We start from the raw sequence: 26,419 nt of genomic DNA on the forward strand, positions 1-26,419 counted from the left end.
CTATGTCAAAATCAATTAAAACTAAATGAAGCTCAATGTTCTCTCTCTACAGGCTGACCATTGCAGGCTAATAAGTGGTTTGCAACTGGTCAAAACATTCATCTATACAGGCTAGCTGGAAAAATCACAGAATATTTTAAGAGACTTGCACTGCTTGCCTCCAACTTTATTTATACTGAATATATATATATATATATATATATATATATTTATATTTATATATATATATATATATATATATATATATATATATATATAATACTATGTAGCTAACACAGAAAAGAGATGTACTTATTTATCACTGAGTTTGTGGTTTTTAAAAAACTAGCACAACATTCCAAAACTGCAAAAATCTTTGGATATAATATAAAATTATGCACTTGCTTACAACCTTCTGATTAACTAACACTGATATATAATTATTATAGAATACATAAATCTAGCTATGCTCTCTGACTTGTTTGTAATTCCTATTGCCAACACTGCTGGTTTGTGACATCCCACCTTTGCTATGAAGACAGCAAAAATGGTTAACATACCATATTTGTGTATGCCATTTCCCACCTTGAGTATTTGCTGTCATCCTACCCAGCCAGTGACAGTAACAGATATTGTGCTTGCATTTCCAGTTAGGCACTCAGAATATACATTTGTATCAAAGTCGAAAAACAAATTTGTGAGACAGAGAGAAGTAGACAGAGAGAAAGTAGTTGTATTTTCAATAAAATGGACATATTATTATAATATACTGTAGTACGCAACACAATATATTCCAAAATCAATTTTTAAATTAAATACCGTATGAACAAGGGCGTTTTAATTTCTTAAATGATGGACACATATGAGCAAAAATGATTTTTTTTTTTTTTTGATAAGTTAATACATAGATGGCAGTATATAGCGCTGGAGCAAATCTACAACAAACAGTTAGACTACAATCACTCTCATAATCACCCTATGAAAACTGCAGTTTGCAAACATGCACTCTGCTTTGCCAACTTTCAATACAATTTAGATTGTCACTCAGAACATCTATCAATGAGGATCACAGAGAGAGAGAGAAACAGCTGGGTAGGCTGCTTGTCATGTCTAACCAATGGCTGGAGTAACAATGTCAAGCAACAACACCATCTACAAAAAAGATTGCTGGCTTTAAGAGATCATCTGTACTGTGGCACTACATTACTTTTTACTCACTTCTATCAGTACAGTACTTTCTTATGCTGAGCAGGATACCAGTACTAACTGGAGACATTGGGATATGTGAGATTATATGTATACAAATGACATTTTGGTGATAACTATAAAACATGATAATTATTACTGCACATCATGCATGCATAATATCAATACCAGAAGTCATTGACAGCTGGCAATTGCTGAAACATTCCCTATCTTACAATGAGATCCAAGAATGATAAAGTCAGCCCTTACACTGGCTTGACAACTGTACAATAATGAAAATGTCCACAAATGAGGGTCAAAGCAATTTAGATGATACATACAATGCTTCCTATTTTTTTTACATATTTTTGCATTATGAATTAATAAAAAATATATATTATGGCTCAATAATCAGCTAAGTCAACTAAAACTGCCTGTTCATAGTGCCTTATAGGTATAAAAAATGACTATCCCTGCGGTAATATAATTCAATAAAAAAGTACACTAACGCCTACACCTTCTCTCCATTGCTTAACATTCATTAGACTGATAATGAATGTACTTTAACTAATTGTACAGCACTTACATATGATTCTTCAGAATATTTCCCAGCATATTACATTACATTCTCGTGAAGGAGACTGGCCTCTTGGTATGAAAATGAAATCCACACCATCTGTATTATAATGAACATACTGGTAGTTCATCATCAGGATTATATCACACTTTCACCACTAAGTGTGAAAATTGTTATTCCGTTTCCCCATCTCTTCCTTCATATAACTGAGGCTTGACCAGGATTATTAGAAATGAAAAGTATTACTATTTCATTTTTGTCAGCATTCTTCCATTTACCATTTCTCAACTATATTTGTTACTTCTATAGACTCTGCACTTGCTCTCATCTACAGGCATCTGTACTGCTTTATTTTCAACAAACATTCCTCCATCCTTGCATTTGCCTTCCTGATCTTGACAGTTTTCCTTAATTTTCAAAACTCTCTCCCAACATCTTCCTCGTCAACCTGCTCCTTCTAAACAATAAATTTCATCCAGTACAATATACAGTATTCTTTTGTTTTTCATTCTTCTTGCTTCTGTACTATTGTCCTTCTGCCTGCTGCCCATGTCTACTGGTCTGTATTTGCTCATCAGTCACTCGCTCCCTCATCATCTGTCCTCGCCGCTCACTTCAATTTCATCTACGGCTGGCAGAGACGTGTCGAGCGACCTCTTCCTGTGTAAGGGTGAGGAGAAAGGAAGAACAAATGTCATTAAAACACAAAATACAGACACTATAGTGACTGTGATGAAGCAGGTCTTAGTTTCATTGTGTTGCAATCTGTATTCTCTATTCCTCGAGAAAAGTGACAGCTGTTCTCAAAGTTTCACTGGTAAGGATTTAGTCTGATATTTTTTGTTTCAGTATCTATGCCTAGTCATGCATAGAATGAGTGTTGTCCAAAATACAAAGTTAAGATCTTTATGAAATATCCATATAAAATGCAATGATATGAGCATGCAAGGAATGGTTGGGCAACAAAGGGATTGAAAAGACAGAGAAAAGTGAGTTGTAAAATGGAGGAAGGCAAAAAGAGTGATAAAAGAAAGTCAGAGGAATGTAATGAGTCTGTCAAACAGGTATGTAGCCAGAGGAAGAAGTGGTGGCCAAGTAACTGTATCCCTTGGCATACAGAAGGATGCTGTGAATCTGACTGCATACCACCAAATGTGATGACTGCAGCCTCATGTCAGAACTTGCGGACATTTTGCTTGCACAACTCTACACACATAACAGGCCTGTAGAAATGCTTATCAATTTTCAAGGCACTCTTTCCCTCGGCCCCCCAAAACATCACAGCTTGTGGAAACAATATTTTGTTGCTGGGTAACTTTTGAATTTGTTAATGTGTACATATATTAGTGGTTGGTGGGGGCACTCACCATCCACTCACTTGATGTAGTGCTGCTCTCGGATGCCTGCCCTTTCCCCCTTCCTTCCTTCCTTTCCATCCTCCCTCTTCTGTCTTTCCTTCCTTCATTCTTTCCTCTTCCTTCTGTCTACAGGTGACTCTACACTGAGTGACAACCCAAACTGTTTCCTGTACACCAGGAAACCATTTACAGTACTATGCTGGGGGGTAACCATATAACCAAATTATGGCGTCTGGTGGTTTAGTGGGCAATTAAGCCACTCCCATAGGATTGGGCTAGTGCAGGTTTATATCCAAAGGATGACTGGGGTTTACTGTTCACATAATGCCACTCAGGGATGAGTGAGGCTGATCACTCTCAACTTATAAGTCAGGATCAGCTTGCCTTATCCCAGGCTCCTACGCGCCTCACGGGGCAACACAGGAGTAGATGATGAATGAATAAATAAAATGCACATTACGCATATGACACAGAAAATTCCTTCAGATTTCAGGGTTTTAGGTTCCTCTTCATTATTCCCAGCATATCACCATTTGTGCACATTGTATCTTAGTGACTGGGATGTTCTTGGGCTTGCAGCTTTGCAATCAAACTCTCTTGCATATCAAAGATCCAAATACAGCCCACAGCTCATCATGGATCACAGTCTATGATAACATACATCAAAAGCTACGCCATCTTTAGCTGTCATACGTTACTAACATAGCAAGCCTATGGGAAAAGTTCTGGTAAATCTCAAGTCTAATGATTTTCAAGGTTCTAGGTCCCTCTACACCCTCGAAACCTGCCATGTGCTTCACATCATGAGAATGCTCCCCACTTCTAACCCAGCCACCTTTGTCTTTACAGCTTTACACACATGACAAAGGCCCAGCCTACTGATTTTCAAAGTTCAGTGTGTGTGGTAAAAATACAGAGGATTTGCTATCAGCAGTTTCAGACAGCCAGGTCTCGGAAAAAGATGACGGGGGTTATAGGAGGAGATGTGGTAGTCAACAGAGAGGAAACTGAATGAAAAGCCACAAATGTTACAGAAACTGAGAGAATGTTAGACTAAGGTCCAGGATGGAGATGTCCTGAAGGTTAGGGTACAATATTTACCCCCCACCCCTCCAAAAAAAAAAAAAAAAAAAAAAAAAAAAAATTCTCACAGGAATGGTGCTGGGTTGCCATTTTTGTTAATTCTGAATAAAAAGTGTATTGTGTGATGTGTCTCTCCAGTAGTTTGGTATAAAATGAAGAAGAAAATGTTTATGTGAATACACAGCACGCACTGAAAAAGTCAGATAAGGGAGATGAATAGGAGTAGTAGTGGAACAGGAGTTCCAGCTCTCCTAATGAGCTTGCCATCCATCTCTGGAGTACTGTCCTGTCAGGTGCATGCAAAGAGGACAGGGGATGTATTGATCAGATATTAGCACTGATAAAATTTGGCATACAAGTTCTCGGAAGTAGGCAAAATAGTGTTTGTAGCATAAACGTATATTGAGAAGGCAAACAGAGTAAATCAGCAGATATTGTGGAATGCATTAGGAGAATTGCACATGAGGAAGAGGACAGATTATTCCAAGCCATCCCAAATATGTAAATGGAGTCAGAGCACCTGCAAGAGTGGATGGGTCATTTGGTAAGAGGTTTTTGCTTGACCGTCATACTGAAACAATTGTGTGTGTTTAATATATGTATGGATGGTATTATGGGAGGGGTGAAAACAAGGACACTTAGCAGAGGAGTGGCTCTGAAAGAAGTAATAAATGGGACTTGTTTGCACTCCTGTTTGCAGATGATGCAGTATTAACAGCAGAGGTATAATGTAAGTTTGAAAAATCTGGTAGAAGTTTGGTGACTGTGAAAATATGGAAGAGCAAAATGATAGTGTTTGAAAGAGGCACAGAGGAAAATTGTAGGTTAATACATAATGGTACAGACACTGAAAATGTGATGATGTTCTAGTACTGGTATTTAGGCAAAATTATAAACAAAGATAGTAGTAGGGAGAATGAACTGAAGAAAGGATGCAGCATGGAGGGAAGGTGACAGGGGTGCTGAAGGCAATGATTAAAAATAGGAATGTACAGAACGAAAGCACTGCAAGGAAGTATAGTAGTTCCCACACTAACATACAGTGATGCATTGTGTATGAGGCTCAAGAGACATAATCAAGAAAGAGAAGTACTGAAATAAGTTCCCTCTGAAGTGCCTGTGGAGTGATATGGTGACATGGAATGATAATCAGACAAATGAAAGGATTTGAGACGAATGTGATCTATAGGCAGATGTTGTGGGGAAATATATATGCAGTAAATTCTAAATTATCTGTTGTAAAAATATCTGTCCCAACGCAATATCCGGTGCTACAGGCTCAGCTCTATTAACCCCTAACCATCAGGTGTCAGTCAGAACTGTCAAGAAATCAGTGGCTGAGCAGTGCCGGGTGTTGGTCACCACCGCACTTGTTTTTGCGCCACAGTTTGGAGTGGTCACCACTTTATCTTGTCACCAAAAGCTAAGGAAAGACTCCCACCAGCCGAGCCAACCATATCTCAGTCATCTCTAAGACTCTGCCAGGTGTAAGACGATCTTTTCTTAACCCTTCTCGTCCGATTCCGTTCCCGTCTCACATGGACTCCTGACTCATCCACCCCTGGCAATTCTTTCCAAGGATGCTAGGAAAGGACTCAGTGATTGTGCCACAGCATGTGCCTTGGACACCACTGTGTCTAGTTTATCTGGTAATGGAGAAGTTATCACGCTGAGAGAAAAAGCCATAGTCGGGGCCGTGTGCAGACGCATAAACATATCTTGTTCTCGTGGCAAAAATTAGCCCACTTCCTCAAGTCATTACTCATCAATGCAATGACCTACAGACCTGGGGATACTTTCACTCACAAGAGGAAAAGTTGTTGAGTAATATGGTCTTTAATTTCTTTCCCTAACTGCTATAGTCTTCGAGATATTAGGGTTTGAAAATGCAATTTTCAGGAAAATTCCCATAATGAGTGAACAATGGCACTATAAACAACCCAGCCTGGAGGGGTTAAAGCAATATCTGGCGAAATTGTGCAAATATTCAGCAAAATCATGCAATACCCGGTGCCAAAATGGGACGTAACCGACAGTTCTAGGCAATATCCAGCACTGCGGTGTAACAACAGGCTCAAAAACGGATGCCAACCAGCAATGTATTACTGTATTGTATCATCACTTTTTTGTATTTTAGACTTAACTCTTGGGAAAGTTTTTATGACAGAGGTTTGAGATGGATAGTAATGCTGTATCAGGCTTGACGCTGACTACTGAGTTGATGGGGAGTACTACGCAACATCAGGCATTTCACTGTAACTGGTGTGGGCTTGGATGAATTATGCTGGATAATTAAGAGTTTATGTATGTATGTATGAAACTATACAAATACATACCTGAATTAAAAAAAGAAGAAGAAGAAAAACTACAGTAAACCCTCGATATACAGAACCCTCTTTTAATGAATTTTGGTTTTAATGACCACCATGAGCCGGCCAAATGTTATGTTCATTTAAAAAATTTTTCTTCAGTAAAAGAATGGACGAGTGGGAAACACCGATCAGCATCGCGTTCCTACACACACACGTGCTCCTCCACATCCCACAGAATGCTGCATCAGTCTCTGGGTAATCAGCATCATGAGAGGAGCCATAAATAGATCATTTATGGAGACTAAGGGCCATTTAGACTTAGCTGTATGTTACTGTGTATGACTGTATGGCCGAATGACACTCTATATCTAAAGATCTTTGTTCGGTAAAAGCCACGATGCCTAGGAAATTACCAAACAGCATGGTGTTCGGCTGTAATGAAAATGGTCTGACACCAATTAGTTTGTTATATTGAGGGTGTACTGTATACTGTAAAATTTTTCATCACAGCTCTATCAAATATTTCACCAAAAAATGAACTTGTTTTTGCATTGATAAAAAACTCATTTTCACCCTGCACAGATGCAGTGCAAAGATGCTTGTAGCTATTTACCAAGCACTGTGGTATAAGAGGGCTCATCTCAGCCAGTCACAAGTCAGGGTGTACACTAGGATGTCTGAGTTGTTTCTGTGTGTGGCAAACAAATGTTCATCTATATGTCATCCTCATCTTCACCTCTCAGACCTCTGGTTTTAAGTCAGCAAGCCATGATAACTGAACCTTTTGTGTTCTTGATCCTCACAATCAACTTGGATACCTTTGTAAAAACATTAGCCTGAAAGGCATGACTTTTGAAACTGGATGCAGTGTTTCTGCCTTGAAAGCAATGAATTTCTTGAACTGACTGTGAACTGTAATGTGCCAGAAGACATCATGAAGGACAATGGTCCCATTCTAGAGACAGTCTCATGTCACTGTACATGACCGGAAATTCTGGCAAGACAAGTCTAAGAAGTACTATAAGACTTTTGTTAATTCCTATATAAATGAAGCCAGATGCAGGATTATGCGCTGGGAACGACCCCCTCTCAGGACTGGTTCAGGTATCCACCTCTTGGCAAGGCCATGTCCAATACGAAAGGTTTGCCCATACGCCATCTGCTCTTTCACTCTGCCTCCCTTCACATCTCAACTGTCAGTCATTTTTAAGATATCCTGAGCAGTTTGTTATTCCCTAAAAGGGCTTTGCATTTTTTTTTTTTTTTTTTTTTTCCCCTGTAATGCTTAATGGGCAGCAGGTTCATAATGAGGTAGTGGGCCCATTTTGTATAGTATGTGGACAATGAGATTTGGAGGAAGGGGTCTCATCTCTCTATTTGTAATCAAAAGCTCTAGTTAGCATCTCTACCTTCTAGAAGATACCTGGTTGCAAACATCCTTAGTGAAAATGTATCTAAATATGCAGTAACTGATAACACCTCCCCACCTCTGATGACCTACTGTAGGTACAGTACAGAGTTGTGTCTAGGCCTGTGGCTTCCACAGCCAGTTATCTGGAGGTAGAGACCACTGCATGTAGTGCAACTATGAGGTGTCAGTCTAGGCTAGGGAGATCATCTGGTCCCTTACTACTTTCTTTCCCCAAAGATGGCTGAATGTGTCCCTCATCTGAGGCTGGATCAGCCTGGAAGTGGTCTGCTGAAAGGGGTCAGTGATACTCCTCCCCATTCAAATGGGATTCAGCCATGGAAGGGGATAAGAATGAAGGTATATCTGCTGATTGGCTCTTCTAGGAGGAGGTATATATGCTGCTGTGGACAGCACAAAGCTAAAGAGAACTTGCATGGGCTCACTGGTATTCTCTTGCAAAGGTTGGGATGGGATTCTCAAGATGGGATGAGTATGGTCTACCCTCGAAAGTGGACTGAGATGGGATAATGGCAATGATCTGCACTGTGAGGTGTGGACCACCGGGGGAAGACTGAACTGTTCTGAAGTGGATATGACAGGGTGGAAGGTTGTGTGTAACCCAAGACATCACCTGGCAGGTCTTTAAACTGAGATGGAAGAAGGTGTTGACTTTGTGTGGAAGAATCTGTCTCTCAAAGACTGCCCAGAGATATACAGGACCCCTGCTGAGCTAGGGAGATTCCCTAGATAGCAAAAGGCACAAAAGTTCTCACTATAAAAAAGACATCACTACAAATGAATCCTAATTTAATCTTTTGCTGCACAGGTGGTGCACTCCGTCAATTTATGCATACAACCAGAGGCTGGCTGAGATACATCCTCTTACCCCACAGTGCTTGGTGGTGGTTGCCAACAACTTTGAGTCACACCCTAACAGGGCACAGATACTGTTACGTATTAAAAAAACTATTAAAATTTCACAAACAAAACTAAACATAAACTGTGCAAAGTAGTGCACAACAAGAACAATTTCTAACAAATGTCTCATTCATGCAAAACTATCACATACTATACACACAAAGAATACAAAATGAACTACCATACTAGTATAAAAAATACAGAATCACCAGTCACAGACATTGCATCAATATTTACAGCACATCAAGACATACCTGACACTAACCCTTTCAGCCACAGGGACCTCACCTAAACTGAATGAAACTGTGTGGAATTGCCCAGAATAAAATTCTAAAGATATCCTCAGGCTGAATGGGTCACATCAATCTAGTAGCAAAGAATACAATGAGCACAATGTCTAACCACAGCAAATATCAAAGAAGATAGAATAATGAGAGTGATATACAATACAGTATTTACTGATAAATTAATCAAAGAGAAACAGTACTGTACAATGTATTCACTATCATACAAACAAAGCAAATGAAGGTAAGGAAGCAACACAGATGAAAGAAATGCATATGGTACATTGTGGGAAGAGCTTACTACAAAGAAAAGTAATAACAAGAGAGCGTAAAATGAACCTTACAGACAGAGAGGACTCTTAAGCTGAACACAAGATCCTGCGATGCCAGGATGTAATAGATACAGTACTTAATTGTGTCAACTGGTCTATTCTTCGGCCTGAGGATTAATTTTTAGTTATTTCTCTCTGGCTATGGTCAAACAATCTTATTCAACTGAAGATACCCGTCACATTGGGGGGAAAAAAAACAAAAGTGCAATAAGAGGACTAACAGATTTCACTGCATTGGGAGGGCTACTAAGCTGTAATGGGAGGAATGTTAGACTACACATGGATGAATACTCTGCAATGGGAGGACTACTAAACTGCAGTGTGGACTACTAGACTGCAACAGGAGGACTATTAACCCTTTGAGATTTTCGGCCCTCCGCCAATTGTGTCTGTGCCAGATTCAGCCTGGCGCACACAGAATGCATCATTGTGCAGCGATATTTGTACTTAATCGGCCACTGTACACTAACTTTTTACAGTAGACTAATGAATGTGGTACCATTTTAGAACTGAATAGTTGCTCTTTATCGTAGTATGGCTGAAAAAGGTAAATACGGTAACTAAAAGGCCAATAGGAAGAGTAGAAGGTAGCCGAAAAGGAAAAATCCCACACCCTTCCGTAGAAAAATATTTGTAAAAAAAAATAGTATTAGAGTTACATGAAATTTGATTGCACCATGTCAATCTACAATAGATTACTTTTCCATTGATTTATAGGTTATGGCAATTTACGTTAGTTTTCACAGAGAAAAGTGAGAGCTCTCGCTGTCACACAGGCAAATATCCATGCTGGTAATATTGATATTATTCATGGTAAAAGCGAATTTATTATGCATATCTGTCTGATGTACTTGTCAGTGTAAAACCAAATAGTTGGAAAAGGATAAACAGGATAGTGTATGTAGAACAAGCCCAGATAGAATATGGAAAACATGCAAAAAACAAACGTTGTTTCATATGACACGAATTCGAGTCATCAGAATCTCAACGGTTGGATTTACAATGACTCGAAATCGCGTCTTCGGAATCTCAAAGGGTTAAACAGCAATGGTAAATAAGCTACAGTGGAAAAACTAGTAAACTACAATGGGAGAATGACTAATTGTAATGGGAGGATTACTAGACTGCAAAAGTGAAATAAACTGCAATGCAAGGACCACTTAACGGCAATGGGAGTACTACTGGACAAATGAGAGGACTACTATGCCCCCCCCCCCTTTTTGTAGTCCATGAAATTATTCTGTCCCACAAGTGTGTGTGAAGCACACCTATGGAGAAAATAAAGAAAATGCAAATGGTAATGCTTATGAGGTGGATCCTATGCTGCCTTTCAGGTGAGAATAAGAGCTGCAATAACTATGATAATTATGATAATGATGATGGAGTATGCAGACTACATAATTACAGTGCTTCTGAGTGTGCCAAGGGGCATTTTTTTTTTTTCTAATCTTCTTTTAATAAGATAACAGTAAAATTATTTCACCATTATGGTTGAGGAATATCTACTGTAGTTTCACCTAACTTCAGGTAAACATGTACTTAGTCAGGAGACCTATTATATACTGTGGTAATGATTCATGTTCTGCACAGGATGTCTGAAGTAAGCAGGATGGGTGATTCAGAAATGTGAAGCCAATGGAAGAGAGGAAGATATGCATGGTGGTAGTCTAGGCAGGTAGGTGCATAGGTAGGTACAGGTAGGTGCATAGGTAGGTAAACACTCTAGCCATCATTTATATGAGAAATTCTGAAGAGGAGGAAAAGATTATGATAGTTTCATGATAATGATGAGAGCATGAAAAATTACACTTGGTACAAAACTGAAATAGAAATGACCAAACATAAACTGTGATCTGAAATGTTCATGGTCCAAGATATGTTTGAAAGCATTAGTAAGAAGACCCAAGAATCAGACAGTACAATACAGCATAACAAAAGGAGCATGAATGGATATCTACCATGCAGTGCGGCGGGTGGTGCAAGAAAATCAACAAGTGGATAAACAAAAGGGAAATAAATACAGACTTTCTGGGGTTAGTATTTACCATCACCACCCGTCACCGACCCATACCTGTCCAAGTAGAATTCATACGAACCCGGGGCCGAGTGCGACCTGCCCGTGCGTGCAAACTGCTCCTTGGCAAAGAGAATGTTCTGAATCTTGAAGGGGTTTTGGAAGCTGTGTTTCTTGAGCATACACTTGATTAATATGAGTGTTTCCAGCTTAGGGATGGAGCGGACACAAGACTGCACCTCCTCTTCGGTGACCTCAATGAGGATGCAGTTTTCCTCTTCACTGGGCAAGGGGTACTGGCCTCCTGCTGTTACCCATGGGTGCTCCTGATGAGAAAATATAGTGTTAAAGGAAGGTCCTATTAGCTTACACCACTGGTATGTATACTGGCTTTCACTATAAACACTGTTTGTTTATTGCAGGATTGTAATTCGTCCTTTGACATAATGCAGTAAATATAATTGTAACCCCTGCATTAGGGTTAAACTTCCTTACTTTTGAACATGATTTATGTAATCCCTTAATACATGCTATTAAGTTAAAAGTTAAGCTTCTACTGTGCTTTTAATGTAGCTGTATCTGCAGGCTCCTAGCCTTTGGTTCCATCATTCTTATAAAAAAATAAAATAAAAAATAAAAAAAATAAAAACTCCCAGCTTCATGGCAAAATATGGTACTGACAGAATGTTTGTGTACTTAATATACAGAACAGTAGATATGGCAGAGGATTTTCACAGATTAGAAGTATAGGCAGGTGTTGCATGAAGGTGTATCTAACAGATTAACAGAACAAAGCTCAGTCTAAACTACATGTAAGGGAGTGGTGATGTAGTGGGAGTGCCTTGGCATCAGTAGATGGGCCAAAGTTCAATTCCTGGTTAGAATCTTTAGGTTATATGAAAGCTGAGGGCATCCTCCATCCTGCATCATCTGATGTGGTGCTCCCTTTATGTAAATAAAAATGATAAAAAAAATAAGTAAAAATATAATTCTGTTCTTGTACTGAGAAGTGGAGATATTCATAAGGATAAGAGATTTACCCCTGACCCACTGCCTGCATTTTGTAGGTCAAGAAGACTCACTTCAGACTGAAATACACTAAGAGTCAGGTGTTTGTACCTTTGCTAAATACTGTGCCTTAAAGGCAGAGAAATCTCTCCCCATGTTTCAAATAGTGTACTCTATAATGTTTGCATTCTGAACTTCCCAGTGTGAATGTGGTTCCCACCATGTGGTGACATGCCTCAATAGGAATTGCCATTACAGTACCTTATACATTTTCCTAAGCAGGGTATCTGTCTGCTAATGTGTTAACATATGGCACTAAAGTAACAGAGTCCCCATTTCTCTTGGCATGAAAGGGAAATGGGGTTTTGGTCCAGCAAAATCTGTTTTTCTCCTTGCTTTCATTCACTGGAGACACCCAAAAGGAAAGTTACCAAAAACTGGCCCTGGGAAGTCCTCAGGTTCCTCAGCATTTTTAGCCTACACAGACATGGAAGCCTTGTGTCTTTGTATCCACACTGTGTTTTATCAGTGCAAGACAAATCAAAACTCTCAGTGACTTGCATTACTCTGTAGAATACTTGAACCTACAGTACAATTTCACAGCACAGGTCTTTGCGTGTATGGCAGCTAAGGATGGAGGCCTGAGAACCCGTAGGAGTATTAAATAGTGATATAATTCACATATCCATGATACTGTGTCATTCTGCATAAGGAAAACCCCCTCCTTTGAACCTGATGTTCTGCCACACCATCTTTAAAGTTTTCATTTTCTGGTCTGGCAGATCCAGACCCACTCAAGTGCATCTCCTTTCTCTTTTACTCACATTCACAATACCACTTCTTAACCAGCCAGTCATAACTATGTTCTTGAGAGTTACACCGATAAAGTAAGTTATTCTCTCACTTAAAAGTATACCAGATGAAGTTCAGCAGCTATCCCACTGCTACCTGTTACTTCATCATTTTCACCACTGTTTCTCAATTCTTCCCCAATAACTAACCCTAATCTCACCTTCACGTACCTTCTTTTATTCAAACCGTAACCACACCTTATCTCCAACTGGCCTTACATTACCTTGATTTCTGGAAGAGTGATGCGCTTTGCTGGTGTCTTCTCCAACATGAGGGAAATGAGATCCTTCAGGTCCTCAGAGACAAAAGGAACAGGGGGGAAGCTCAGCTCAGCTGAACGAATCTTGTCATAGAGAACCACGATATTCTCGTCATGGAAGGGCAGCTTTCCATAAACAAATGCATAAAGGGTTACACCCATGGCCCATATGTCCGCTGCCTGGAATGTGTGGTTGTGGTATTAGAAACAGCCAGTTTGGAGTGAACTGAAAACAATATATATATATATATATATATATATATATATAGTGGTTGTGGTATTAGAAACAGCCAGTTTGGAGTGCACTGAAAACAGTATATATATATATATATATATATATATCTATATATATATATATATATATATACTGTACACACACACACCGGGGGGGGGGGGGGGGGTCGGCCCCAAATACTGATGAGGATTACATAATAAGACCCCTTGTGAGTGGTTGATATATGCGAATAGGTGATGCCTTGAAAATGGAATACATTAATTATTCCATACAGGTGTTTAATACACGAAATGCATAACATGGTAAAATACTGCACTCATCAATGACATACCGGTACACAATGATATCACAGACACTTCAATGTAATCATGTGCAGTGATCACGAGTCACACAAGGTCTGAAGATGGTGGTGGGAGAGCCGTGTCACACAACGTCAAGCATGCTCCTGTACTCGCATATCTCCACAGCAATGGTTCGAAGGCTATTCCCCCCCCATCCCTTTTTTATAATACAGTGGCCTTGCATCGAGTACTATAGTTAGATGAGACAACACTACCATACTGGACTAATTCCGTACTGGACAAATAATACAGTAAACCTTATGGGGAAGACTATTTAGATCAGACATGACTATAATTTAAGGCTAAAGAATCCCCAGAATGTTGTAAACAATGCCAGGCAAACAGGAAATATTACAATCTGGATAGCACACACACACAAAGTAGAATGTTACTGTGACACATGCTATTATGGTGTTGGCATGCCAGTAGGCACAACAAGACTGGTGCTTGTTGATGTCACCTCTCCCCACCAATGCATGTTCTCACTGGCTGTGGCACCTCTCAACTTCCTAGAATAATGCCTCCCCCCTCCCCCCCAACTTCTCGGATTTCATGCACATATGTGTATGCATACCACACTGATATAAATTTTCTATACTGAATTAATTTCTTTTACTGAGTATTTTGAATGTCAACCATGTTAAAGTCGATTAGCCTAGTACTAAAGTAATACATGTTAGAAGCATGGCCACTGTATTGCATTGCTTGTTTAATGCTCACTATGGCAACACTCACCTTCCCTGAATATTTGTGCCTTGACGTTGACAGAGCCTCAGGAGCCATGAAGGCTGGGGTACCGGCAGTGTTAGTAAGAAACGCATCCTTCCCATCAAATTCATTACATACGCCAAAGTCAGCAATCTGGATATGGCCATTATCTCCCAGCAGCAAGTTTGATGGCTTGATATCTCGATGGATTATTTTCTGATAGTGAACTAAGGAAGGAAATTTAGAGTAAATAACGTGTGACTCATATAATGAAGAAAATACAGTTAGGTAGTAATGCAGATACTGTCATTAGATACAGTACACGGGGACTGAGAAAAAATTACAGCATTATTACTGTTCTCCAGAATTTCAATCAACTTTATAAAAGATCTTCTTGCACAAATCAAGAGATTTCAAGGTACTGTACACAGATATTTATTAAAAAAAAAAAAAATACATGTAATTTATAAATTACTGCATTATAAAAAAAACCTAAACTCTCAAGTAAGGGATAAGCAAAAATATTTCAACTTGCTCCATGAAGCAACTTATATACAAAATAAGTTATATTCTATGTGGAATTAAAGATTTTGTAACACTTTTCCTTTGTAACTTATTCTGAACATTACACATCAATATTTTGTTGTACACTACTCACGCAAACTACTGTTCATTGACATTACAATGATATAAATAATATACAAGACAACACTCAGGCATAAAAAAAAAAAAAAAAAAAAAAAAAAAAAAAAAAGAAGGAGAAGAAGAAGGAAAAAGAAGAGGTGGTATAAAATGTCTGACACCAGTGAAAGACTGACAAAGAGAGTGTATGTGAGTGAGGTGGAGGGGGGGAAGAGGGAGGGGGAGGCCGAGGATGAGATGTAGGGATGGGTTGGAGAGGTATATGAGAGAGGGGAGTTTGAGTTGGGAGCAGGGCAGTGAAATGGCGGGGGACAGGGCTACGTGGAGGCAATTTGTTTGTGGCCACTCCAAACGGGATTGAGGCGTCTGGCAATGGATAGATAGATAGACAAGCTAGAATATGGCCAATAAAGCAAACACCACTCACGGTATTCAATGCCCAGAACTACATCCCTGAAGTACGCCCATGCCTGATCCTCGGAGAGTGGGTTATCAGTTGGAACCTCCATTACCTCGCCTTTCTCAAGCAGCTCAAACACTGAAGGACAAATGGAAATCAGGGATCAGATATGAAGTAAGGAATACCTGGTAATGATACAGTTGTACAGTATACAGTAACTATCTAAAATGACTTTACTTGTACTTTTTATTGGAATGGAAAAGGCTAACTCCTAAAAAGTTGACTGGGATACTTTTATAGGTTTCTGCATATTCAAAAACCATTTTATCTCCACTGGCAGGTCCTGGAAGAAGGCTGTATACCACGTACAGTACAGTGAGATGAGGGATCTTATCCTGATCAAGCCATAAGCTGAGGCAAAAGATGTTGTGCATCTATGGAGCTCTGTAAAATGTTTGAAACTCTAAGTTTCAAAACATTGGTAGCCTATATGCACTAATGAAGTGATGCAGCACAGTTAGGTTGGATAGACACCTCATCAAAAACACACTTATTCTTGACGCAGTAAGTGTTTTCACTTCTTTGTAAGGGTGAGCTGTAGGAAGAAGTGGCTGAGTTGTTTAGCTGAAACACTGAAAGGTCCTTCCATAGTCTCTCTCTTGAGAGAGAGAGAGAGAGAGAGAGAGAGAGAGAGAGAGAGAGAGAGAGAGAGAGAGAGAGAGAGAGAGAGAGAGAGAGAGAGAGAGAGAGAGAGAGAGAGAGGATCAAATTTGAGAACAATCAGGCACAGGTCAAGGTTACAAGGAATGGTCAAAGCTCAAGGTCACTGGGCAAAGTCAACACACACAGTTTTGATCTGATTTGATTCAAAGCTGGTGCCCAAGCAAGCATGAAGTAATTAAATTTTGAGAGTACTTTGTTGAATGTCTAGGTCACAGGGCAAAATCAAATATTTGGCCCTTCCACCAGTTGGCAGGTGTGGGTGTTGTACTCTCTGAATTCTCCTTCTTGTTTCTTTATCAATTTCTTACTTTCCCCAACTTCCATACTTTGCTTTCTCACATACTTGATAATCAAAGCCATCCACCTTCTTGACTTATAATAAGCCATGAATAAGGCTAATGAATACAGTTTGAATGAACATGGGACTATTAAAGAATATGTATGGGTTGCAAAGAATGGATAAGATAAGAAACACTGAGGTTCATGAAAGATGTGGTTACAGAAAGGTAAAACAATATCTAGTTATAGGGCAAAGTCACTGGATAGTGGACGTATGGTATGGTCACTGAATAGCCGAAAAATGGTCACTGGATATAGGTAGGGTGGTGAATGAGGTAGATATGAGTGAGTCTGAAGGTGGCTGGTGGCCTTAACATATATCTAATATCATATGACTTTACCATACAACTACACATTCTTCTAAATTCTATTAGAACAATATCCACATCTTCCACGTATCTCTATTTTCTCATCCTAACCACTCTATTCAACCCATATACATCCCTGAAGTCACATTTCCTCTGCTCTCACTCTTGGCTATTCATATTCATTTAAGTCTTACACTGATATATTATTACACTTTTCTTCAAGCTTCTGCCTGCCTCCAGACACAGACTTCTATTTTATATCAAGGCCTTCAGAGCACCAGGCACCTTTCTCTCCTGAGCCACTTTACTCTCCACTTTCTTTACATAATAACCCCTATTTTCTATAACTACAATGAGCCGCATAAATTCTCCCACATGTTTACAAATTCAGATAAAAACTTTGCACATCATATCAAACCTGGACAATGAACTTACCCATATAGAAATTATCTTCATCGGGATCATTGAGCACCTCTACCAGTTTGACAACATTAGGATGGTTGAGCTTTTTGAGAATGGCGATCTCTCTGTGGACACGATCTAAGGGGTTCTCAATTGGTCTTCCTCCTGATGCTCTTGGAGGGGGCAGTCGGCCTTTAACTGTAGGAGTTTAAGGACAGATATTACCTATTGAATATAACTGGATGACCGGAGAGTACTGACAATAGTTTGGCCTGACTCTGTGTCAACTATCATCCAGTGGTTATAAGCATAAAACACTGGGGCAGGGGGGAAGGCCCATAAAAGGATTCCACTCCTGATGGAAATAGGCCAAGTTTAGGAATTCAATGAAGGCAAACTGCAAATCCAAAATCTTTAATGATGTCCAAGAGAAATCTTTTGAAGGACTTCAATGTAAATATACCAGTTTTAATGGGGGGGGGAAAAAAAAGGGGGGGGGGGCCTTAGACCTCAAAACTTGCAAGATACTGTACTAAATAAAGTAATCAATATGAAAATATGAAATTCTGTAAAGTATTCAGTATTTCATAATATATAAAAACCTATTGCTGTTAATCCCCTCAGGCACCATAAGCTTATGCTGGTTTCCTGTGTCATTACTCATCCCCATCATTCCATTCAAACTTGAACTGGAAGAACAAAGGTCAGAGAGCACAAAAAGTATACATTCTGAGTTTCCCAGTGGTATAACAACACTTGCGATACCTGTTAGGGTCTGCAAGTAACAAGAGAAAAATTGAACAACTTAAAGAGGCTTAGAGGATACTGGGCACTTCATTAGTAAGGTGGAACTCATTCTGTCAAATCATTTTGAGAATTTGTTACCACTCATTGTTCCGTATAATTTTTACGCATCATCACAAAAAGTAATTGCTCTCTGGTGATGTTATGCAAATGACTGTGGGTACAAAATGCTGTTTTATGGATTAACACTTTGGTTGCATGAGGGAATTAATATTTCATTCTTAATAACACAACACAATGAACATAAACTGAAACTCCTGTACCTGAATTTCTAATATAATGAAACACTCTAAAATGTTATCCAAATACTATATCTACCTGTCTATATTCAGATATCTTAATCCTGGAAGGGGCAGTCACAAACAAATCTCTTCCATGTCACTCTGTCCTCCACATTTGGGCTGCCCTCTCTCCAACTTGCACCACCCTCACTCTTATACCCCTTCATCCCATCCCTCCACCTTATTCTTGGTCTCCCCCTCCACCTCTTGCCTTCTAGCACACTCACATACACTGTCCTAAAGAATCTCTCATTTTCCACTTTTTCCACACTGCCAAACCATATCAAGCTTTTCCCCTAATGCTCTCCAATAAATCCACATCAACATCACAAAGCTCCTTCAGTTCTTCTTCGTCCGTCAGTCTCTCCACATAACCCCATATGCTCTTCTCAAGTAACTCATTTCCAGCATCATGTAGAAGTACGGTAAATATAATGCTAAATGGTAGCATTAGTACTGCACTGTAACCTGAATGACTCACTGTCACCTACCATGGCGGGGTAATTCCTCAAAACAGGATTGCCTACACATGTATTCATCAATGCACATTCACTCTACATTACTGAACATAATGGTTAAAGGCAATGGTAATTAGATCCCACTGATTGCCTCACCACTCCCCTGTTACAGACTGCTGACAATGTTTCACACCTCTTCTGCTTTTTGTCATTCTTAAATCTTTCCAAACAATGGCACCCCACATCACGTTTTCTTCTTCAACATTTAAGTTGCACCACTTCAACCTTTTTTGTTCTTTTCTACTTAGGGATCCAGACTACACATCCATATAATAATTATCAGCAGACACTACTGAATCTTCTAATGTCCATCTTTGCCTTAATGCTGATCTCTCCTTTCACAATTCTTCACTGCCCTCAAATACTTCTGCCATTTCTCCCTCGCCATTACTTCAGTTGCTGCTACATTGCTCCTACATGCATCCATAGAACCCGTCACAAAGGATATCCATCAGCTATTGTATGTTTTCTCCAAATCCATAATAGCTGCATACAAATCCATTCCCTGAGTACTTGCCATACAAACAAATGCTCAAACAACACATTCCGTGTCACATCTAAAGCCTCCCTGTTCTTCCCTAATTTGATATTTTGTAGACTGCATACCATAATATTGTACTCTCCCTTTTACCTGCACTGGTATAATAAGCAGAGTACCTACAATCCAATCCTTTTTTGCCCCTCATAGGGCTAGGCTACTGTCCCACCATCAAAGGTGAGAATGAACAGCCTTGCAAGTCCCTGAGTGGCATTATGTGCGCAATAAATCCCATCCCTCCACCTGACTGAAGCTCCTTGATCCACTAGACCACCAAGCATCGTGTGATAATAAGGTTACCATTGAATGCTGTAAATGGTTTCCTGGGTTACACGAAACCATTTGGTTTGTCACTCTGTGCATTGTACCTGATGATGGCATTACATCGAATGAGTGGTTGGTGGGATTATCTTCTAAAAATCTATACATTCCCATTATTTTTTTTAAAATACAGTAGTATAATACATGCTTCAGTATACCTGTCTTCAGATTCCTCACACACATACACACACACACACATACAAATCTTGTTTCATCTAAATTCAATTTCCTTAAGCTTTATCTTACTTCTCTCATTTAATCAATCTCATATCATACACAGTTATCACATCAAATAAAATGTCATACAACATGACTTCATCTATAATGAATAAAACATACTGTACTGTGCTCTAACTTAATATTATACTACTTATCTTACTATACATAGCTCCGCCCAATCTCCCTTCACCTCACCTCTGTGTGTGGGCGGGGAGTAGGTGCTTAAGCGGGTGTGAGGACTGAGGGAGCGGGCTGTGGGCACCGCATCTGTCTCGGCCCCGATGGTCCACGAGCGCCCTGTTTGTTTTCACCCATCGCCATGCACAACAACACCACAGTAACCAGTCAGAAGGTAGAGAAATAATAGCAAAATAAATGTTGCCTACACTGCAAAAATAAAATGTAAGAGTTGGCAATAACAAAATACAAATGAAACTAATGAGCAATTGAAAATCAACTAATGTGAGACACAAGTCAGACAGACATGTGGATAAACAGTATACTGTAAAGTATTATGCACAATTCCATTTATGGCCATCAACTCAATTTTGGAACTAAATCAGGTAACATTTCCTGACAAAAGAATGAGCACACTAGTTACACCTGTGGTATAAATTACTGGGTCTATAATTATGACACACCCAGATTTTACACCAAAGACTTCACTAATGAAAATTTCAACAAAATATGCAGCTAAATATTGTTTAGCCATATGTCTAATACCCAAGTTCAGCCACAGGTTTAATGCTAATATGTTTTTAATAAGAAATAATAAGAAAACAGGCAAAAATCAATTACTTAACATAATTAACTAAAGTCATGATTAAATAAAGAAATAAACAAGCAAAATGAAAGGATTATGATAAACACAAACTGTACACATGCTTTACAAACCCATGCATTGTGAAGTTGAACGAAAAAATTGGAGACCCCAACTGATGGTAAGAAGCACAATGAGGAAACACTGGATCAAACAGCAGAACTCAGTGTTAAAACTTCTGGCACACTGCATCAAAACTAAAGCCAGTAAGAGGGTCTCAATACTTTTTCGTCTGACTGTTCAGTACATTAGGGGTGATACAACGTCCTAAAAACCCTAACAACAACACCCCGACACACACACGCACACACACACTAAGTGACACTACATACTATACTGGGGTGCTTGGAAGGGAGGCAGAGTGAGAGGAAAGTAAACAGACACTGAGAGTGTCACACACACAAGAGCAGTACAGGAGGTTAATACTGTATGAAACTTAAACATGCAATGGATACACTCATTTAACCTGCATACCTCTCTCTCTGTCTCTCTCTATCTCCTTCCCTCCCTTTCTTTATACTGCCTCCTACTTTACAATACAGGCTACCTTTATAGTACAACTTACTTATACAGTACACCTGGTGATGAATATTACACTCAAGATACTTGATCTTACACACTCAATACTGTACACTGCTCTAAGTACCAGTGAAGTGGGATACTCTTTAATATTCCCTAATATTTCGTAACTAAAGTTTAAGATCAATTACAGAAAACAGAAAGAAACAGATAATTTCAATACTGTACTGTGAACATCAAGGTTCCTACTAGTGATGTTGTGAAAATACAGTGAACTCAATCACCATCTTCTTACAAGACTCTCACATCCAAAATTCTTTACCAATTTTGTCAAAGCAAAACCAGAGCCATTCATACATCCAGCTCTATGTGAACTATTAACATATATTTTCTGAACCTTCAACATATTGTACAATAAACCATTTACGTTATCTTTAGATCACTACATAATATTCAGATCCTATTATATTATGGAATAAAACAGAGATGACTGCAAGAAGCATTGCCTTATATGGCTTCATTCTGGCACTGTGTAATTTCATGCTGTACTTCTTTTTTGGTCAATAAATGCAGAGTATACCACAACATTAACATTATGCATAGGGCATCCAACATTTAAAGGACCTCCCTCACCCTATATTTTGGTGTGAATACAAATCATGATGATGATGATAATTTTATAGAAAGGCCAAAGCTGGCATAACAGAAAGCTGAAAAATCATGAACCTGAAATGAAGGAAACCAGCTGTACAGAATCTACTTATGTTGAGATGATATGGAGGACTCTGCACACTGCTACATACTGTAGCTATCATCAACAATCTGCCCTCTCATTCACTTCAGACTGGTTCTTCAACATATAAAAATAACCATAAACTCAGGCCCTGCCCAAACTCAGAAAGTTTAAATTTAATATGAAAAGTTCCAGTATTATTCAGTAAAATCTACACAGTTAACAACATAAATTAGTCTTACTATCATGTAACAAAGAATTAAATTTATTCACCTTCTAAATCATAATACTTTTAAAAATTCTGCAATACTTTTAATGCATTACATCAACTTAGGAAATCAGATGTTAAACAGTCAGCCCTCGGTTTTAGCAGATTCCTGATCTGAGAGGTGGTTGTGTAAACCAAAACAATATTAATCATACTGGATAACAATTATAATGGCTTACTGCTACTGGACACTCCACAAATGTCACCCTTTTTCTCATATATAACATATTACTAAAATTTCCCTAAACATCATGCCAATGTACAGATATTAGAACAATGTATTGAAAACACACACACACACACACACACACACAAATGTCTATGAAATGCACTGCATACACAAAGAAAACATCAAACACATTACATAACACACACACATGGGAGCCAACTACTTCACAGCTGAGCCAAGTGACATCACACAGTCCCACATTACTGATATTCCTGATTGCATTAACTGAAAGTGTCACAATTTTACCTCCCATACAAATAAAACATGTGCTACAAAATAACACATTAACCGAGGGCTGACTGTGTAGTTAATCTACTGGTGCTACAACAGTGAGTTTAATGTGACAGTAATACAGGGTATGTAAAGTTAAAAGGAAGGGCATCCTTTTTTTGGGTGGAAATAAGGATGATGATGATGATGATGATGATGACGAAGAGGGATGCAAACAATAAATCAGATATTATCCAAACCCTTATTTGCAATTTAAATACTGTGGTTTATACTGTATATACTGACAACTAAATGAAGATGAAAAGAAAAGCCATCATTATACGAACACTACATTAACTACAAAGCATTTTGTGATATCAAGAGTGACCATTCACGGCAAAACTTATCGCACTGTATTACCTGACAACCACAAAAATGGCAGTTATGAACCAAAACCTAAGGCTCTAAACCAGTCATATTGTATATAGGACCAACTAGAGGAAGCATGGAAATTTTGTCCCTGGAGAACCAATAATACTGCATTCAACAACAGCTTCTGTCGGTCACTTTTTGAGTTTCTAAATCCCAACAACAATTACCAGACTGTCTCCATAATGTTTCATTCATACTTCATACCTAAAAATGGAATTCATATTAATATTTTCCACAAGCAATGGAATAGCCAGGTCACAAGGGATGGGAGGGGGTCAAAGTAGGGCAAACCCTTGGGGGGAGGGAGGGGGAGGGCAGACTGCTACACATTGCCTACACATTAATCTGAAATTCAAATTGAGGGAAGCAGTGGGGGCTAAGGGTCTGACTGGGTGAGCACGGGCAACCCCATGGCCCCTCCGTTGCTATGCCACTGTCCACATGCACATTCTTTTTCCCAAGATTCTAGTCAGCACACTCAATGGATGATATGCATTTCAGTGTGAAACTCATCAGTGCTGTCACATCCTATGGGGATATAAGATTCTGAGGGGAAATTCTATTATTATAAGTTATGAAAAGAAAATCATCAGAAATGTCCTGGAACAAAGTACTGTACTGCAACATGTATGAGAAATCTACTAGGAGAAGCTAAGTCGACATAGCTATAAGTCTCTATATGAGGCACTGCATTATATGATGCATATAAGGGGAAATCTTGCTGAAAAAATAATTGAAATTCACTCAGACTCCAGGTCCTGTTTGTTTTTCTTTAGCTTGACTGGTTGAGAGGGCACTTCAGTACTGTATATCATCTGGACTGAATAGCCACTTTAACACCACAAAATGTATTGCCTGCTTTACAATTTAAATATACAAAATGATCATTGTATTTAAAGATGCTAAAATGACCTGCAAAAGCCAAGACAATATTATTTACAATCTATGTCATATAGTATACCTATCTGACACTGGCTTATACATGATGTACTAACTTATCTTCAGTGATGCAAAAACAATACACCTATCTCTATATATCTGGCACCATTTATATCCTGAACTCTTGATTTTACCTTATTACACTACTGTATAATGCAATTTACCTGTGTTTTGGACTTAATGAAACATTAGAATTTATCATATAACAAAATGGAGCAATAACATGCCTCTCAATTTACTTACAATACTTGACTTTAACTGACTAGCCATTAACGCATTCAACAAACTGTATTTACTGTACTACTAAATACAAAGCATAGTTTACTACAGCACTATATAAAATACTATGACTGAAACCTGTTTACATGAATGGAAAATGGGAAAAGCAGCACTACTGTATAATATGTACAATATTTAAGTTGAGATTACTTGATGCTTATATAAAGTAAGAAAAATTATTAACCAGGAATTTAACAGTCTATGGATAATTTCAGTTCAAGATTTTAAAACTACACACTAAAGAACAAACAAGATAATATACTCTTCATCAGAGTCATGGGAAATCACAAAGTTAGATTAGACAGTAGACTATGACTAAGAAGTATAATAAAAGATACTGTATACTGGTACTTGAGCATGACACAATGAGGGTTACACTTTCTGCACTGTACTGAGGCAGAAGGCAGTATGTCAGGAGAGGGGATTTGAGTGGGGGAGAAAAAAAGGCATTAATTGTGGATGTGGCAGCTGTAAACACACACACACACACACAAAACAATAAAAACAGTGACTCATACATATCTCTCAGTAAATGTAATGTAATGTAATGTATTGTTCCTTTATGTAAAGTAACTTCACATACTGCTGTGGTAGCTTCATTGCCTAACTTAATATGTACAGAACTACTCATTTCAGTATTATCAAATCACCTAAATATACATCTGCATGACATTAATTATGGAATGGGTGGAATACCTTAAACAGTGTATAAGTAGATCAACTAATATCTGCGATATACTGTCAGTAAAAAAGTAAAGAATATACGGTACTATTCCCCCCATATGGATGCAGCAGAGGTTTTGCAGAAGGAAATATTTATATTACTGTACCCTGCTTGGAGGTCGTTATGGCACCTAAAGAAATGTGGCTAAGCTACTACTAACTCTTACACTCAAGCACAGCAGCTGACAATGGGAAAAATCTTGCCAAATCCAGTCTTTGTGCATCCAGTTACCATTCTCAATGTTCTGTTTTCTATAATGCTTTTCCATGTTAGTGGCTGCTGAGGATACGCTTAAGCAATTTACTATTATGAGGATGAACTGCTTATAGACTATTTATAATGATTCCTTGTGTTGTGGCTGTTTTCAAGGCACTGAGTTTACACGATCCTTTGATACCGATGCTGCTTGTGTGCTGGGAAAACGTTGTTTGTGTATCTAGAGTAATTCAGTGTCTTGGGATGGCTTTCTGAGAAGAGGTGATTGGTTAAAAAACGGTGACTTGAAGGTGCATTTGAGATTCATAACTGTCTTGAGTGAAGAATGATAGCTGACTTTACTTGTGATGAGATCAATCAGTTTTGTATGATCCTGTGTTTTAGAGTAGGCATTGTTGGAGGTGGCCTACTGCTTTGTGAGTTTTGGAGACATACGGCTCCTGCACAATGAGTCACAAAACAATTCTATCCCTTCAACTGCACCATAAGGTACAGTGTATCAACTTGCAACTGTAAAGGTAGGTATGGAAACTACCAAGAGACCCCCTTCACTACACTACATTACAAGCATAGTATACATATTTGAATGCTACACCTGCACTAAGACTTGAAATGTTATCTGTATTTCAAGTTAATCTTTTGCTACGCAGCTGCCTACTACAATGTCATATTTGCCAATGCCTGCCAGGTACAGCCTCC

At 38.7% G+C, this 26,419-nt stretch overlaps 1 protein-coding gene across 1 annotated transcript in view; it reads right to left on the minus strand.

Annotated features, from left to right (window-relative positions):
• Positions 1-2,115: 2,115 nt before the first annotated feature.
• LOC145417454 (calcium/calmodulin-dependent protein kinase kinase 2-like) overlaps positions 2,116-26,419 on the minus strand; it is a 54,318-nt gene continuing 30,014 nt past the window's right edge. The window contains exons 4-10 of the mRNA XM_080286148.1: positions 20,547-20,648; positions 17,704-17,868; positions 15,926-16,036; positions 14,884-15,083; positions 13,537-13,752; positions 11,511-11,779; positions 2,116-2,401 (exon numbers count right to left, since the gene is read on the minus strand). Of these exons, the coding sequence (XP_080142274.1) occupies positions 2,335-2,401; positions 11,511-11,779; positions 13,537-13,752; positions 14,884-15,083; positions 15,926-16,036; positions 17,704-17,868; positions 20,547-20,648 (1,130 nt within the window). The 3' untranslated portion in view covers positions 2,116-2,334. The remainder of the gene's footprint in view (positions 2,402-11,510; positions 11,780-13,536; positions 13,753-14,883; positions 15,084-15,925; positions 16,037-17,703; positions 17,869-20,546; positions 20,649-26,419) is intronic.

Source organism: Coenobita brevimanus, chromosome 110 (genome assembly GCF_032717465.1).
Source record: "Coenobita brevimanus isolate Jiangsu-jjx chromosome 110, ASM3271746v2, whole genome shotgun sequence".
NCBI lineage: Eukaryota > Metazoa > Arthropoda > Malacostraca > Decapoda > Coenobitidae > Coenobita > Coenobita brevimanus.